The sequence below is a fragment of the Eschrichtius robustus genome, chromosome X, assembly GCF_028021215.1.
Source record: "Eschrichtius robustus isolate mEscRob2 chromosome X, mEscRob2.pri, whole genome shotgun sequence".
In the NCBI taxonomy this organism is placed as follows: Eukaryota; Metazoa; Chordata; class Mammalia; order Artiodactyla; family Eschrichtiidae; genus Eschrichtius; species Eschrichtius robustus.
This window is the reverse complement of record NC_090845.1, coordinates 64,111,954-64,128,876: the sequence shown is the minus strand read 5'-3', so window position 1 is coordinate 64,128,876 and position 16,923 is coordinate 64,111,954. Positions and strand designations below refer to the sequence as shown.

General features: G+C 36.9%; 1 protein-coding gene across 4 annotated transcripts in view; it reads left to right on the top strand.

Moving 5' to 3' along the window:
- The window catches only part of PHKA1 (phosphorylase kinase regulatory subunit alpha 1), a 144,172-nt gene that overhangs the window by 3,148 nt on the left and 124,101 nt on the right, over window positions 1-16,923 (top strand). For all 4 annotated transcript variants that reach the window (XM_068533265.1, XM_068533264.1, XM_068533263.1 and 1 more), the window contains exons 3-5: window positions 4,595-4,642; window positions 6,432-6,600; window positions 16,329-16,411. In XM_068533265.1, the coding sequence (XP_068389366.1) occupies window positions 4,595-4,642; window positions 6,432-6,600; window positions 16,329-16,411 (300 nt within the window). The remainder of the gene's footprint in view (window positions 1-4,594; window positions 4,643-6,431; window positions 6,601-16,328; window positions 16,412-16,923) is intronic.

Below are 16,923 nucleotides of genomic sequence, written 5' to 3'. Positions count from 1 at the left end.
TATGTTCCAGTAAGTTCTTTTTTTTTTTTTAATCAGTAAGTTCTATTTACAAAAACACACCGTGAGCTAGATTTGTCCCCACTCTACACGAATGGTTCTAAACTCTGGCTGTGCGTTGGAATGATTTGAGAAGCTTTTAAGAAATACCCTTACTGGACCTCACCCTAGAACAATTTAGATAAATCTCTGTAAGTGGAGCCCCAGGGGCATCAATATTTAAAACAAAAAACAAAACAAAACAACTGCTCTGGTAATTCTAAAGTGCAGCCAGAGATAATCACTGATCTATGGCTAATAAGTGAGCATAGGTGAAATCAAATAGAATAAATTCATAGATTAAATTCCTACCTACTGTGAGCTTTCCATTACTGTGTAGATTTTCCCAAACCATTGACTGTTAATCATTTCTACCCTTCCTTCCAACTCTCACCTAGATTTCTCTCTGAGAAATAATGTCAGAGAACTAAAGAGAATTCTGGATGAAGGGGGGACAAGGGTTTAAGTGACTGTTCTATCCTAGGTTGAGAATGGAAGTATGCACATACATGTTTTTACAAATGCCCTTTCTCTTAGTCACACAGATAAAAACTCACACCCATAAAAATAAATAGACACACAAATAGAGATAGCTCTTTGGCTGCCCCCAGTTCTACTTCTTCCTCAGTTTTGTTCTCCTTGTGTAGTCTCTCATCTTTTCTCGTGTCTTTAACTATTACCTTTATGAGAATGACTTCCAAAACTTCATCTTTAACTCTGACCTCACTTCAGTTTCAAACCCAGATTTTCATTTGTCTTCTGATCAGTTGCACCCGAATATCTTGTGGCTCCTCAAAATCAGCAGGTCTGAAACCCCACCTTCCCTACTAAAAACAAACAAAATAGACTACTAAACAACAGCAACTCACCAAATGTCCCTTTTTTTCTTACTGGTGTCCTCATTCTACTAGTCACCTGGGTAACATTACTTAGAACATTTCCCATAGTGTGTTCCATGGAATACTAGATCAACTAAGTTTGGAGCTATGTTAAACAGCAGGTTTCTTACTCTGTAATTTCTCAGAGCTTTTGATATACTGATGTGCATTTTGAATCTAAGATGGGGGTGGATTTTACAGCCTTCCCAGAATTTCCTGGACTAGTGTTCTATAAAACAGTGTTTGAAAAGTGCTGCCCTTATGGTGATTTTTGACTTGTTCCTTTTGCCTTTTGATACATGCAGACCAAAGTCTGTTAATTCTTACAATTTTTCTCGAATCCATCCCCTCCTTTCTATTCCCTTCTGCCTCAACCCTAGTCTAAACCCTGATCACTTAGTGAAAGGGTTTAGACTTTAAGTGAAAACAACACTTAAATTATGTATTTTCATTCTCAGCAATCTTTTTGTAGTTCTCATTTCCCTACAAGTAAAATCCAAATGTTTTGGATTGGTAGGCAAGGCTCTTTAGGGTTTGGTCCTAGGCTGCTTTTTCAATATTATATCGTGCTGGTCCCCTGCATTCTACCCCCAGTTCCAACCAGGTTGGTGTCTTCATTACTTCTCTAACAGTACCTTGATAGAAATACCTGACATTTGTGTAAAGACTTTTCATTGTACTGTATACTTTCCCATAATTACTAGTATTTTATTCCTGTAACACCCTGTGAATTAGGTATTATTTTCCCCAATTTACAGGTGAGGGGATTGACAGAAGGAGATGAAGTTGGAATTTGGTGGTGTCATGAATACTACCTGGGTCTTATGACTTCAGATTCAGTCTTTTTGAATATTTCCTCCTCCATGGAAGCCATAGACATTCCCACCTCCAAATCATTTTATGAGCTGTTTCTTCCAGCTGTGAAGCCTGCCATCAATCCCACTTTTTCTGTGGTTCCTGTGCTCATAGACCTCTCAATTTCACAGTGATCACTTCTTTCTCAGGACTGCTTTATTGGAACTTCTAGATTACTTATGGTCTATGCCATTCAACATGTTCAGTTTTTCATTTAGCAAATTTTGTGTAATTGTTATGTGCCAAGCCCTACAATAGATATAAAAAGTAAAATGGGACAAAATGTTTATATTTAAACCTCAACTTTTAATTTTTTTAAATTTTAAATTTACAGAAAACTTTTAGGAATAGTAAAATGAACATATTTGCATGTACTCTTTATCTAGGTTCACTAGTTGTTAACATTTTGTCATATTTGCATCCTCTCTATAAACATGTTCCCCCCGAGGCGCACAGGTTTTTTGGTAAGCCATTTGAGAGTTACTTGCAGACATGGAATATATATTTTTAAAAACACAATCTGCTTAGTCCATTGACTTAAAGGTCTATTTCTGAATCTGGTCTCTGCCCCTTTTTCTTAAGGAGTTCATAGGGTGATAGGGGAGACAGATACATATAAACATAGTTACAATACATTAAGACAGATACTGTAGGTACCATATTTAGGAGATAAGTACAAAGTTCTGTGGGAACACACAGGCAGGAAAGTCTAATTTCCCTTGAACAGGACAAGGAAGGATTCGTAGGGGAGTTGGGTTTTAAAGGATAACCAGGAATTGTTAAGTAGACTGTATTTGTAGTTTAGTGGGGTTTTTTTTCATTCTTTCTTTCCTTTTTTTGTAGTTTAGTGTTTTTAAAAAACATATCTGTTCTGTCTCCCTTTTCTTTATGTTTTACAAAGCCTGGTAGAGTGCTTTGCATATGTTAGATGCTCATATGTATCTGATTGTAAATATACCTGGAGGGAGAGACAGGTGTTAATACTTACATGGCTATTGTTGTGTATAAATAGTTATATATCCTTATATAGTCAGTTCACAAACACATAGATCCATATCCTCAAAAAAAAAGATAGATTAGAAGAGGGTATCACTTGGTGTGGTTAGAAGCCCTGGTGTATGTATAAACATGTATAATTAATGCCAACTAGTGCACCTGAATCAGGAAATGGGCAGTTTGGGGGAATACAAACTACAGATACTTCCCTTCATTCTTACCTCTCCATGCTTCCTATTCATTTTATCCTGACTTGGAATTTGGAACTTGAGGACAGAAATGGCTGACAGTGGCCATTCCAAGAGGACAAAAGTGGATGGAAATCAGGACTCCTCCACTGCATCTATAATCTCCCAGGTTTGCTGTTTAAAGAAAATGTAGATGATAGTAGCAGGGCTGGGTGGTAAAGAGAGTTGAAAGGATGGGATAGAAATCTGTGAGTATGTGGTGGCATGTAGAAGAGAATTCAGAATTGAATAAAGTCACCCCATAGAGTAAGAAGGCTGTGTTTAATGCTGTCTGTAACAGTATATTAAAGGATGGTCTCTTTCATTAGGATCAGAGTAATGATAGAGATTTTCTTGTAGGGGTTGCAGTCAGTTTCATTACTTTATAACAAATGCTTCATGCTTTAAAAGGTGACAAGATCCTGCACTGCCTGTTTGTTCTGTCTCTCACTCTCACTCTCTCTTTATTTCTTCCCTTGATCTGTAAGGGGAGGGGACCATCTGTAGACAGAAATTACTTAAGGAAAGGAACTCTCCCAAGGAAACACTTTATTTTTCCCTCAGTAAAAGATTTCATAAAGCATTAGAACATAATTTAATAGGTGCTTATCCTTGTCCTGCCTACTGCTTGTAGTCCCATTTGAATATTTTGAAGGAATAACAGAATGGTGCAGCTCCCAAGTAGATTAGTTTTCAGAGGTGTCCTGAAGCCACCTCTGAGGCAGCATTCCCTGGAGTAACCTGGCTGTATTTCTTCTGGACTGTGAAACAGAAAGCTTAGAGAAATGGAGAAGCTGTTTGGTGCTATATTCTTCCAAAACATACTGCCTACCCATGCCAGTGTTGACGGGCCCTTCTAGTGTCATGTAGTATAACAAGTATACTGTTATTATACTATATTATAATTAAATATACTTATTATATTATTACTGTATGCATTATACTAACTAATATAGTACATTGTTAAAAATTGGTAATCAAAATTTTGGAGTGTTATGATTAGAAAACTAACTACTTAGAAATTGTCAAGTCCTAGTGAGGGAAATAGTGATGACTTGAGACTTAAGTTTGTGGCTTTTTTTTTTTTCAGGGAAAGAGAGTTGAGTTGCACTAACAATTCCCCTTTACAATTATTCTGAATTGAAGTTCATTTATTCTTTAGGGAAAATGTCCAGATAAATATTTCTGTGGACTCTTGAAGATAAGTCTTGGCTAGTTTAGAAAAAAATAAAAGTGATGATGCTGGCTTTTCTAGGACATAGGATATATTTTAAATATTCTCATAGCTTTATGATTTTTGAGCTGACTTGCCCATTTTTTTCCAGGTGGAATGTCCTCTAATAGGATAGTTGCCTTAGTTTTACATAAACCTGTTGGAGCTTGGATTTTTTTTTAACTTGAAGGAGTCACCAACTGCAGCTTTCAGTTCCACTTTTAGCTGCAGTCTTCTCTTCTGTGTACCTATAAAGTAAATGCCATGTAAATAGGAACCCAGGATAAGGTTACTTGTTCTCAAAAGATCATGTACCAACTGCAGTTGCTGAGTAAGTGTTCCTGCATCTAGTGATGTTTATAACAGCTTGTTTCCATTTATTTCTGCAGAGTGTAGTGAAGCTGATGAGGGGACTGCTGCACTGCATGATCAGACAGGTATGGCATTGTTAACAGAACCCTCTCCAATAAAACCACATTGTAATATATATATATATATGGCTTATATTTTTTTCAGTTTCACAAATAGTACATACTAATTTTAGAAAATCTGTAGAATTGAGGAGGGAAATGTCAACCAAGATCTCACCACCCAGTTACCACTGAAGTATTACCTTCCAGTCTTTCTCCCCCCTCTACAAATGATTTTTTTATATACTTCATCATTACTGTACATGCAATTATGTATATTGAGTAGAAGATGATACAGGTCTATAAGTTCTCCTCTGAAACCCTTGGGACCAGATAAATTTTATAATTCAGAATTTTTCAGATTTTAAAAGGTAGTGCAGTGCACATACCATATGTTATGCCCTCAGCAAGTCCAGACATCGCTCTATCATCAAAAACATTAATCGCTCTACAGGAAAACATGCAGTTTTACAATAAGTGGAATAAATAAAAACTACAAATAGCCCCAAGTCAGTTTGAATCAGGTGCTGCCACCAAATGAATTTTGGTACAAAACTTAGGGGGAAAAACCTTTTGGAAGTGTTTTACATTTTAGGGTTGGAGATAAGGGGCCAAGGACTTATATCTTCTAGCATTAATATGCATTTTCCTGATCTTGAGTGAAGTTGAGCATCCTTTCATGTGTGGGTTGAAAATTTGTATTTCCTCTTCTATTAATTGCCTGTTAGGTCCTTTGCCTCTTTTTCTCTTGGGCCTTGCCTATTTGAGGAGTTCCTGTCCATGATGGATATTAATCCTTTGTCACATGTACTACAAATATTTTTTAGCTGTCTCTGGTTTATCTTTTGGGTTTGTTTATGATATTTTTTCCATTCAAAAGTGTTTTACTAAAAGAAAAAGTATTTTACTTTTATTCTAGGAGATCTTTACACATGTTGTGCACTTTGACTCAGAATTGATTTTTGAGCCCAAGATTACATTTTATTAGAAGGAGAAATCGAGGCCCAGATTAATAAAATGACCATCCTGAGGCACACAACAAGTCTAAAGTAAAAAGAAATCAACTCTAGACTTCTGAACTTGATCAGTGATCTCTAGTCCAGTAGGGACTATCTCACAGCCATCATTTTTTTTTCCTTCTTTGCTACTTTTTAATTTTTTTGTATTTTAGATATTTGCATTTTCCACCTTATCAAATAGGTTTAAAGTCACTAATTTCTTGAACCATATTTAAAGGTATGATAGTTACTATCGTATAGCAGATGCACACATAATCAAATTGAAGTTTCAGGAAATAAGTCTTTCATTTGTCCCTTGCACAGTGTTTCATTTCTGACCTTGGTTTCAGCTTTCTTTCACATCTTTTCTTTGTCACTCCATGGGTCTCTCCCTAGCTCCTTTCATTACTCCTTCAAAATATAGCCTCTTCCCTCAAAATTCCTACCTCTGTTTCAGGAACAAATGTATCTTTTTTAACAACTCAATTATCTCTTACTAAACTGTTGTCACCTCTCCACACCTCAGTTTTTATCTACAAAGTGGGAAAACAACCATCTGAAGAGTGAAAGAGAGGTAATGAATAGGAAATAGCTGGTTTTGATGGATATTATTTTCTAATTAAATTGCTTAAATTGAAAAACAGCAAGAGCAGACTTTCCTAATTGTATAAGTGTAGGGAAAAAGAGGTAACTGCATTTTAAATACTCACAATTGCCTGAAGACCAAATGGAATGATATGTATCAGATTACTACCAAAGTATGGCATATGGGTTGATTTTTCTGCATAGCCTTCTTTTACTGTTTTTGTTTTCTTCAGGTGGATAAAGTAGAATCCTTCAAGTATAGTCAGAGTACCAAGGATAGCCTCCATGCCAAGTACAACACCAAAACCTGTGCCACTGTAGTGGGTGATGATCAGTGGGGACACCTGCAGCTGGATGCTACCTCTCTGTACCTGCTCTTCCTAGCGCAAATGACTGCCTCAGGTCAGTACAAGGACAGAAGTACTGGGGACCACTGCAGTGTGGAGCACTTGCCCTGGCACACGTGGCTTCTCCAAAGGTGTTGGCCAGCAAACAACATAGCTGTTTACATTACTTAAAGATACACATTGGAAACATAATATTTTGCAAATTTTATACAGAGAAACAACTCGCTAAGGTAGTTAGTGTTCTTTTACATTGAGAAACAAGTCTGGAGTACTAAGTAATATATATTTTTAATTGAGAACTGGGAAATCTGGGGTAGATTTTCTTTAGACAGGTATTTTTACCTTTTATTAATCCTCAGATGCTATAACATGGGAAAGAAGGACTATTGCTTATTCCCATACTATGCACTGACAAGCCTATAGTTAGTGTCAACATCACCTACTTTGTACTACTCTTTATGAGTATATTATAAACAAGGCATCTGTTTACAGGCATCTAAATTATATTAAGGGAATTAACTTAGGAATCAGAATTCAGTGTTTTTTATTATTGAATAACACACCCTTTTCAGATGATTTTGTTAATTACTTTAGATGTTTCACCTGAAAAGGAAATTATAAGAACCAGCGTAATTCTCTTTTATTTCTCCTAAATTGGGGAGGACTGTGAATCTGATTACATTCAGTTTATAAATTAAACAGGACTTTGCCAGATCTTCCTGAGTAGATACATATACTTCTCACAATACCACATTTTTGACATTTCAATTTCTTTATCTTTCTATCTGATTACAGAGCTCCTTGGTACTAAAGGCATTCAGGGTCAGAATTACCCCAGAATACTCTTCTCCTTTTCTTGCAGAAATAAATACTTGGTGATAAAGCCTCCCTTTTTTTCTTTCCTCTAGAACAACACACATCCCAGAGGCTGAATAACCTTTTCTTAAAATTATAATGTCTACTCACATACTTCTTTCTTTTGGAGGGGAGGTTCCTCCCTGAATAAATATATTTTTTAGGTTTTATTTGTTTAAATAGAATGGCAACTATAACTCCGTTTCTAATATTCTTCTAATACCAACTCTAGAGTGCTTTTCTACAACGCAGTGTCTAAATATCCCTTGTGGTTTTTCATTTGGGAAAAGGGAAGCAGAAATATACTAAAGAGGCTTATAAGAGACATATTCATTCATTCAACAAAAGTTTGTTGATTCCTGACTTAACATTTGATTTTCAACCCCATGAGCTGACTTTGATAGGTACTTGGAATAGGGTTGATATTTGATCAGGCCTTTGAGGAATAAGTTAGAATAAGTAGAAATTCACAAGTCAGAAAAGGGAAGGGAATAGCATGACTATAGCACAGAAGTTTGAAAGATACTGGCCACCAAAGTAAGGCTAGGTATCTTCTATGGTTAGAGTGTAAGATATTCAGTAGATCTGGAAAAATGGCAAAAGATGGAGCTGGAAAGTTGGGACTAACTGTTTAAGGCTTGTGTACCATGCTAAGTAGTTTGGAGTTTAGTCTGTAGTCAGTAGAGAGCCACTCAAGATAAATAATCAAGAAAGTTTCAAATGATTCACTCCAATAGCAGGAGGATAGATTGGATGGGGGAGTTAAAAGTTTAGTAAAATACTTTAGGCAAGAAATGATGCAGAACTTATGTAAGGCAGTTGCCTTGACGATGAAAAGGATAGCTGTGAGAGATAATTGAGAGGTAGAATGTGAAAGATCTTGATGGAAAATTTAGCAATTCTCTGAACATTTTTGAATTCTTAAAAATTTCAACCTTGGTTAAGAGAGGCTTAGACAGAAGCTGATTGTAACTTACAGGATAGTGGCAGAGAAGCTCCACAGACCCTCTCCCCGGCAAAATAGCCATAAATGGTGAAATTTAATTTTATAAAACCAACCATTTAAAGTCACTGGAAATTGTCCTAAGGGCACACAGCAAGTGGAAAAACATTGATTCAAGGAAATCTAAATCTTAACAGTGAGAGAATATGGCATTTGGGCCACAACCTATTCCCTCCCCTGCCGCAAGGTCACCATGACAGAAGCACTACTTGAAGTGGTTGTAGCCAGGAGTACAAGGCTCCCTCTCCCCCCATCTCCCAGTCTAGGGCTATGATATCTCCCTGAGAGAGGTACGTTGCCAGCATTTCTCACCATCCCCAGCTCTGTGTTGCAGAAGTTCTAGTCTAGCCAAGAATAATTAAGAGGTTTGGAACTCCCTTCCTACCCCCCAGTCCCACTCATGGAGTGGAAGCTTAATCCCAGGCAGAGCAGACCAAGAATAATAGGCCTGGCCCACCTTTCTAGTAGCATGGATCATGGGGCTGGCCATAAGAACAGAAAGCTCCATAGCTCCTCCCAAGAGAACTGACTTTATCTGGAACAGAGTGTGGGAAAGTTCGAGCCTAAGGGCACTCAAAAACAATTGAAGATTTTGGTTCTAAGAAATTGAGAGGAGGCTGATAACTCAATAATAAGAGCAGCAAGCTAACCCATACACTAGCTAGAAGTCTTAACAGAGAACCAAGGAAAGAGAGAGCTAAAAACAGCCCTCCTAGGGTTAGAACAAATTTCAAAGACTGGCATCAAAGACCACCTGAAATGGGGCCTGAATTTTTTTTTTTATTAATAGCTACTTTATTTATTTATTTATTTATTTAGCTGTGTTCGGTCTTTGTTTCGTGCGAGGGCTTTCTCCAGTTGCGGCAAGTGGGGGCCACTCTTCATCGCAGTGCGCGGGCCTCTCACTATCGTGGCCCCTCCCATTGCGGGGCACAGGCTCCAGACGCGCAGGCTCAGCAGTTGTGGCTCACAGGCCCAGTTGCTCCGTGGCATGGGGGATCTTCCCAGACCAGGGCTCGAACCCGTGTCCCCTGCATTAACAGGCAGATTCTCAACCGCTGCGCCACCAGGGAAGCCCTGGGGCCTGAATTTAATTGAATGAGATTGTGGAGCAATTTATGCCTTGGGGCATTGTACAATGTAATAGAACAATCAGCTGGCAATTAGTGGAGATTAACATCTGGGAAAGATACCAACAGAGGCAGATATTTAATGGATCACAGAAAGAGACAGTCGCTAAAGCTAAAACCACTGTCTTCTTGGGGTGACAGTGTACATGTCCAAAGCAGCACCCTCTGAAGAACAACTGCAGAGGCTGCATACTATGGGGAAAATAAATTTCACCGAAATAATCCAAGTCACTAAACAAATAAACAGGTAAACAAAAAACAAGTCCCATAGGGGAGGGTATCAATATCTATAAATTCCTACAACATATTATCTATAATATCCAGTTTTCAGCAAAAATTTATGAGGCGTGCAAAGAAACAGGAAAGCCTGAGCCAACACAAGAAAAAAAGTGGGTAACAGAAGCTGCCTTTGAGAGGAAGCATATGTTGAACTTAGGAAACAAAGACTTCAAAGCAGTTACTATAAAAGTGTCCAGAAAGCTAAAGGACACCATGCTTAAAGAAGTAAAGGAATATATGATGATTGTATTTTGTCGAATAGAGAATATCACTAAAGAGATAAAAATGAAGCAAATGGAAAGTTGAAAATGAAAGATTCACTAGGGAGACTCATAGATTTGAGCTGGCAGAGGGGAAGATCAGCATACTTGAAGATAGATCAACAGATTATGCAGTCTGAAGAACAAGAAAAGATAATAAAGAAAAATGAATAAAACCCCAGAGAAATGTAGGACACCAACTCGTGTAATAAGAGCACCAGAGGAGAGTAAGGAGCAGAAAATATTTTTAAAGAAATAATGGCTAAAAACATCCCAAATTTGATGAAAAACATTAATCTACATATTTAAGAAGCTCAAAGATCTCCAGGTAGGATAAACAGAGATTCATACCCAGAAACATCATAGTAAAAATGTTAAAAGCCAAAAACAAGCATCTTGAAAGCACTATGAGAAAAATGACTTGTTATGTATAAGGGAACCCAAATAAGATTATCAACTGACTTCTCATCAGAAAAAAAGTGGAGGCCAGAAGGCAGTGGAATGATATATTCAAAGGGCTGAAAAAAGGACCTGTCAACCAAGAATCTTATGTCCAGCAAAACTATCTCTCAAAAATGAAGTGAGATGAAGACATTCCCAGATAAACAAAGAGTGAGAGAATTTGTTGCTAATAGACCTACCTTACAAGAAATACTAAAAGAAGTTCTTTATACTAAAATCAGAGGACCGTAGACAGTAATTGGAATCCTCATACACAAAAAAAGAGACCACTGGTAAAAATCATTATAAAATATGATATAATTGCATATTTCTTCTTTCTAAACTGACCTAAAAATCAATTGTATAAAACAATATACTTGTATTATTGGGCTTATAGCATATAAAAATGTAAATATATTTGATAATATTAGAACTAAGGACGTGGGTGGGAGCAAAGCTATATTGAATTAAGGAAATGATACCAAATGGTAACTCAAATCCACAGGAACAAATGAAGAGAATCAGAAATGTTAAATTAGAAAGACATCCTGTGTTCATGGATCAGAAGACTTACTGTTAAGATAGCAACATTCCCCAAACTGATCTATAAATTCAATGCAATTCCTGTGAAAATCCCAGCTGTCTTCTTCGCAGAAATTGACAAGCTGTTACTAAAATGTATATGAAAATCCAAAGGACCCAGAATGGCCAAAACAACTTAGAAAAAGAACAAAGTTGGAGAACTCACACCTTCTGATTTCAAAACTTACTTCCAAATACTGTGATGCTGGCATAAGGATAGACATATAGAATAACAGAATAGAATTGAGAGTCAAGAAATAAACCATCACATTATGGTTAGTTGATTTTTGACAAGGGTGCCAAGATAATTCAATGGGGAAAGAATGGTCTTCTCAACAAATGATGCTGGGAAAACCAGATATCCACATGCAAAAGAATGAAATTGGACTTCTTCCTCCAACACAGACAAAAACTAACTCAAAATGAATCATAGACTTAAATGTAAGAAGGAAAACTGTAAAAAGCTCTTAATCCTCTAAGTCTTCTATAACAGAATACTGCAGAATGGGTGACTTAAACAGCAGAAATTTATTTTGTCAAAGTTCTGGAGGTTAGATGTCCAAGATCAAGGCGTCAGCAGGGCTGGTTTCAGATGAACCCTCTCGCCTGTCTTCATATGGCCTTTTCTCTGTGTGTGTGCATTCCTGATGTCTCTTGTAATAAGGATACCAGTCCCTATTGTATAAAGGCCCCACCCTTATGACCTCATTTAAACTGAATTGCCTCTTTAAAGGCCTTATCTCCAAATACAGTCACATTGGGGGGTTAGGGCTTCAACATGTGAATTTTGGGGGAACAAATTCCAGTTTATAACAAACACTTAGAGGAAAATACAGGAGTAAACCTTCCTGACCTTGGGTTAGACAAGGCCCTGTTAGATATGACACCAAAAGCATAAGCAACTAAAGAAAAAATAAATTGGAATTTATCAACTTAAGATAAACTTTTGTTTATCAACTTTTGTGCTTCAAAGGACCCCTGTAAGAAAGTAAAAAAACAACCCACAATATGATAGAAAATATTTGCAAATCATATATCTGATAAGAAACTTGTATCTAGAGTATATAAAGAACTCTCACAACTCAATAATAAAAAAATAACCTAATTTGAAATGGGCCAAGAATATGAATTGACATTTCTCCAAAGATATTCACGTGGCCAATAAGTACATGAAAAAATGCTAAACATCATAAGTCACTAGGGAAATGCAGATGCAAACCATAATGAGATACCATGTCACACCCTCTGGGATGGCTATAATCAAAAAAACAGAAAATAACAAGTGTTTCTGAGGATATGGAGAAATTGGAAGCTTCATACACTGCTGATGGGAATGTAAAATAGTACAGCCACTTTGTAAAACACTCTGGCAGTTCTCACAAGGTTAAACAGAGTTACCATGTGATCTAGCAGTTTCACTCTTAGGTATATACTCAAGAGAAATGAAAACATGTTCACTCAAAAGCTTGTGCACATACATGAATGTTCATAGCAGCATTGTTTATAATAGCCAAAAAAAAATGGAAGCAACCTAAATGTCCATCAACTAACTACTCATTGGATAAATAAAATGTGATATATCTGTACAATGGAATATTTTTTAGCAATAAAAAGAAATGAAGTACTGATATGTGCTACAACATGAGTGAACCTTGAAAACATTATGCTAAGTGAAAGAACCCAGACATGATATGTCACATATTGTATGATTGCATTTATATGAATATCTATTAAGGCAAATCTATAGAGACATAAAGAAGATTAGTGATTGCTCGGCAGGAGGTGGGGTAGGGGAACGATGGGACAAGTGTTGAAGGGAAATGGGGAGTGATGCTACAGATACAGGGTTTCTTTGGGGAGTGATGAAAATGTTCTAAAATTGACTGGTGATGGTTGCAGAACTCTGCATACCCTAAAAACCATTGAATTATATACTTGAAATGGGGGAATTGCATGGTATGTGAATTATATCTCAATATTGTTTTTAAAAATAAGGGAGAGAAAGGCTAAATTTTAGGTGAGTGCAAGTCAGTCTGTGGAGTAGAACACTGAGTCAGCCTCATTTCTCGAGCTCTGCATATTTTAGTGTGCTGTATACAGCACTGCCATCTTTGGCCTTACCCAAGCCCTACTTCATTTAACCTGTGTGTCTCACCTCCGCATCCTCTGTTCTACAAGCAACACCTTGGCTCCATAGAAGGGGCAGGAACCAGAGGTCCTACATGTATGGCTTTGCTTCAAGAGACAAGTCCCTCTCCTGTGGTTAACAGGGTTGTTTAAGATCATTCAATAAATAATTATTGAACATCTACTATTCAATATTGTTTAATACCATTCACATTAGTATGTGAGATACTTTTAGGGGCTATGTGAGATACTTTTGGGGACTTACAAATGTAAATAAGATTCCTTCAAATTCAGGTAAAGATTTATCTATGGTACAAGTAAAAAATAAGTTCATAAGAGCAAGAAAAATAAAATTCTGTGAAGCACCGAAGAGGGGAATCAATGAGAGCATCATAAGAGGAGATAGCATTTGAGCTGGGCCTTGAAAGAACAGTTAGGATTTCAAGATGTGGAGAAAGCTGTGTAAACAGAATATCATGAGCAAAGGGACAAATGGTAGACGTGTGGCATTTATATGGTATAGTGACTAGTTAGCTGTGGCACAAGCCTAAGAGATGGACAAAACCAGTTTCACACCTACTGCCTTCTCTCAATCTCTGTTCAAGCACCTTGGCACACAGAGGTGACAAGATAAAGCTATGAAGCTGCTGTCCAATATTACTACCTCTCTTTTCTTTTTTCCTCTCTATCCAAGAAGTTAAGGTAGGTCATTACTGCTACAAGAAAGACCCTTTGCTGCTGATGCTGCCCTGTGCTGTGGTTGCTGTTTTGACAGAGGCACGGATCAGGAGGAGTTTGTAATCTGATGATCTGAATCATATAGTCCTTTTTAATTTTAATGTTAGAGTTCTGTGATTTAAAATATTTGTCAATAGATCAAAGATTTAAATGCAAGAAAAGAAATGGAAAGTACTAGAAACATTCATGGGATAAAGCTTTTTAATAAAAGCTTCTGAGAAGAAAAATATACTGTAAACAAAATCAAAGTTCAAACAAACTAGGAAAAATACTTGCAACACATATGATGGGCAAAAGTCTAATTTCCTTAATATTTATTAATATATTAATAACAGAAGGACCAGCAATTCAATAGAAATTGGTGAAGGACATGAAAAAACAAACTGTTCATAGGAAAAGAAATACAGTTGGCTTATAAACATAAGAAAAGACAACCTTACTTAAAAAAGCTACGCCCAGTTTCCGGATGCCTACGGGAAGGAGCTCTTTGACAAGACCAACAAACACCACTTCTTACACAGCCTGGCCCTGTTAGGGGTGCCCCTGTGCAGAAAGCCCCTCTGGGCCGGGTTACTGCTAGCTTCTGGAACTACCTTATTCTGCACCACGTATTACTACCAGGCTCTGAGTGGAGACCCCAGCGTCCAGACTTTGGCCCCTGTGGGAGGGAGCCTGCTACTCTTGGGCTGGCTTGCCTTGGCTCTTTGAGCTTCCTTGTGTTTAATTTCTGGGTATTTCTTTTTAGAAGTGGAGCAGGGAGTAGATTAAAAGAGAAAGGCAAAGAAAAAAAAAAAGCTACAAATTAAAGTGCAAGGAAATTCTATTTCTCATCCATTAGAATGGTAAAGATCAGAAACTTTTATTAAAGCCTGTGTTTACAAAATGTGTTGGAAAAAGGCAGGCAGTGCTAGTTGGTATGTAAACTGTGGAATTTCTTTGCAGAATAACATGGTGATGATCATCAACATTTAATTGTACATGTGGTGAAGTATTTAGAGAGAAGTGTACCCATATTTGCAGCTTAACTGTGAAATGTATCAAAAAAATAAGGTGGACTGTTGCGTGGATATATATGTGATTAAAAAGTATAGTAAAATGTTAATGGTTGAGTCCAGATGGTGTGTAAAATCTACAGGTGCCATGTAAAATTCTTTCATTTTTTTGTCTGAAAATATTCAAAATAAAATGTTGGGAAAAATGTATAAATCTGTGACTCCGCAGTTAAGAATTTACCTTGATATACTGGTGCATGTGCCCAAAGATGTAAATACACAGATATTCATTGCAGCATTGATTGTAGTGATAAAAGATTAGATACAACCTAAATGTCTTTCAGTAGGGAATGGGTTACATGAATAGCCATTCAGTAGAATGCTATGTAGCCATTAAAAAAATGAGGCAGGTATATTTAAAATTGTCTCCAAGTTATATATGAAAAAGGCAAGGTGCAGCATAGTATACTACTCTTTGCATAATTTTTGTATATGCATAATGTATCTCTGAAAGGATACAGAGGAAACTGGTAAGACTGGTTTCTCCCAGAGAGGAGATTTGGCAGGGTGGGAGTGATGTGATTCTGGGTGGGGGAAAAACTTTCACTGTATAATTGTTGGTATTTCCCTCGATGGCAGGGGAGGGGAAAGGAGTTAGTTTTTAAACAAAAATGGATCATATTGTACATATTTGGAAGCGGTATAGCATCTTGGTTAGGAACTCAGTCTCTGAAGTGAAACAGAAGTTGATAGTCAATTGAGTCCTGGTTCCACTATTTATTAGTTACATGACTTTAGGCAAATATTTACCTTCTCTAAGCCTCAGGCAGAAAATAGAGGTACCCACCTCTTAGGGTTGTTTTGAAAATTGAATGTATGATTCATGCAAAACATTTTATTTATAAGCCCTGTCTTGATATAGCTTATATTTAGAATAATCATCATTTTTACTCCCCAAAATATGGTTTTGAGTTCTTAAAATCATGATCTTTATCTACTTCTTAGTATTTAGACTCCCTCCAAATCTTCTTTGAAATATTTGTCTTTCTTTTTCCAGATGCCTAGGTTTGTACATTTAAACACAGCAAAAATTAGTTACCTGTAGAATTAGGAGTCTGATACTTTCCATTAAAGCCTACAAATAACAATTAAAATTCTTTCATGTTAAAATATGGTGGTATCTTACTTAGTTGAAGAGTAGCCTAGGACTGATTTGTGGTATTATTTTTATGTTTTAGGAATCAAAGTGTCTCCCATTATTCCTAAGCGGGAGTAGGATTATTTGGTAGTAGGGGGGTCAGTTAGTCACTGTGGCTGCCTGTAAAGCCTGTAGTGATAATTGACTAGCTCTATATCTTTATTCTCTTTTTCCTCAGGACTTCATATCATCCACAGCCTAGATGAAGTTAATTTCATACAGAACCTTGTGTTTTACATCGAAGCTGCATATAAAACTGCTGTAAGTACTCATTTTGGAATGAATTTTAAACATGTGATGTTCTTAAAATACTGAACAACCTAATCCTTCTCTTAATGCTGCCCCTCATAGTGAACCAATCTATAACGCTTCTGGCAGAAATTGCCTTCAGCCTCTTTACTAAGCTCTGTCATCCTCTGTTTGCCTTTTCCCCAAGGGATTTACAGAGGCAGGAGGGTCAAGGTGCAATGCCTTCATTCCTTTCAAACTCTGTAATACTTCATGGTATGTATTGGGCAATCTGGGGCTAAATTGTGGTCTTATTTTAATGTTTGTGGTTAAATGGGAGCAAGATGGCTAAGGAGTATTATGGGTCAGTTAGCTACTTAGAAATAAAATTTAGTCATGTATTTAATATCATCTATAGACATTGATTCAGCGCTTACTATACAAAAATAGTTACCCTTTCTTATGACTACATATGAGGTAGGTTTTTATTGTCATAATATATTTAACATCTCTCTCAGGGTTTGCTGTTCTTCATTGCATGATGT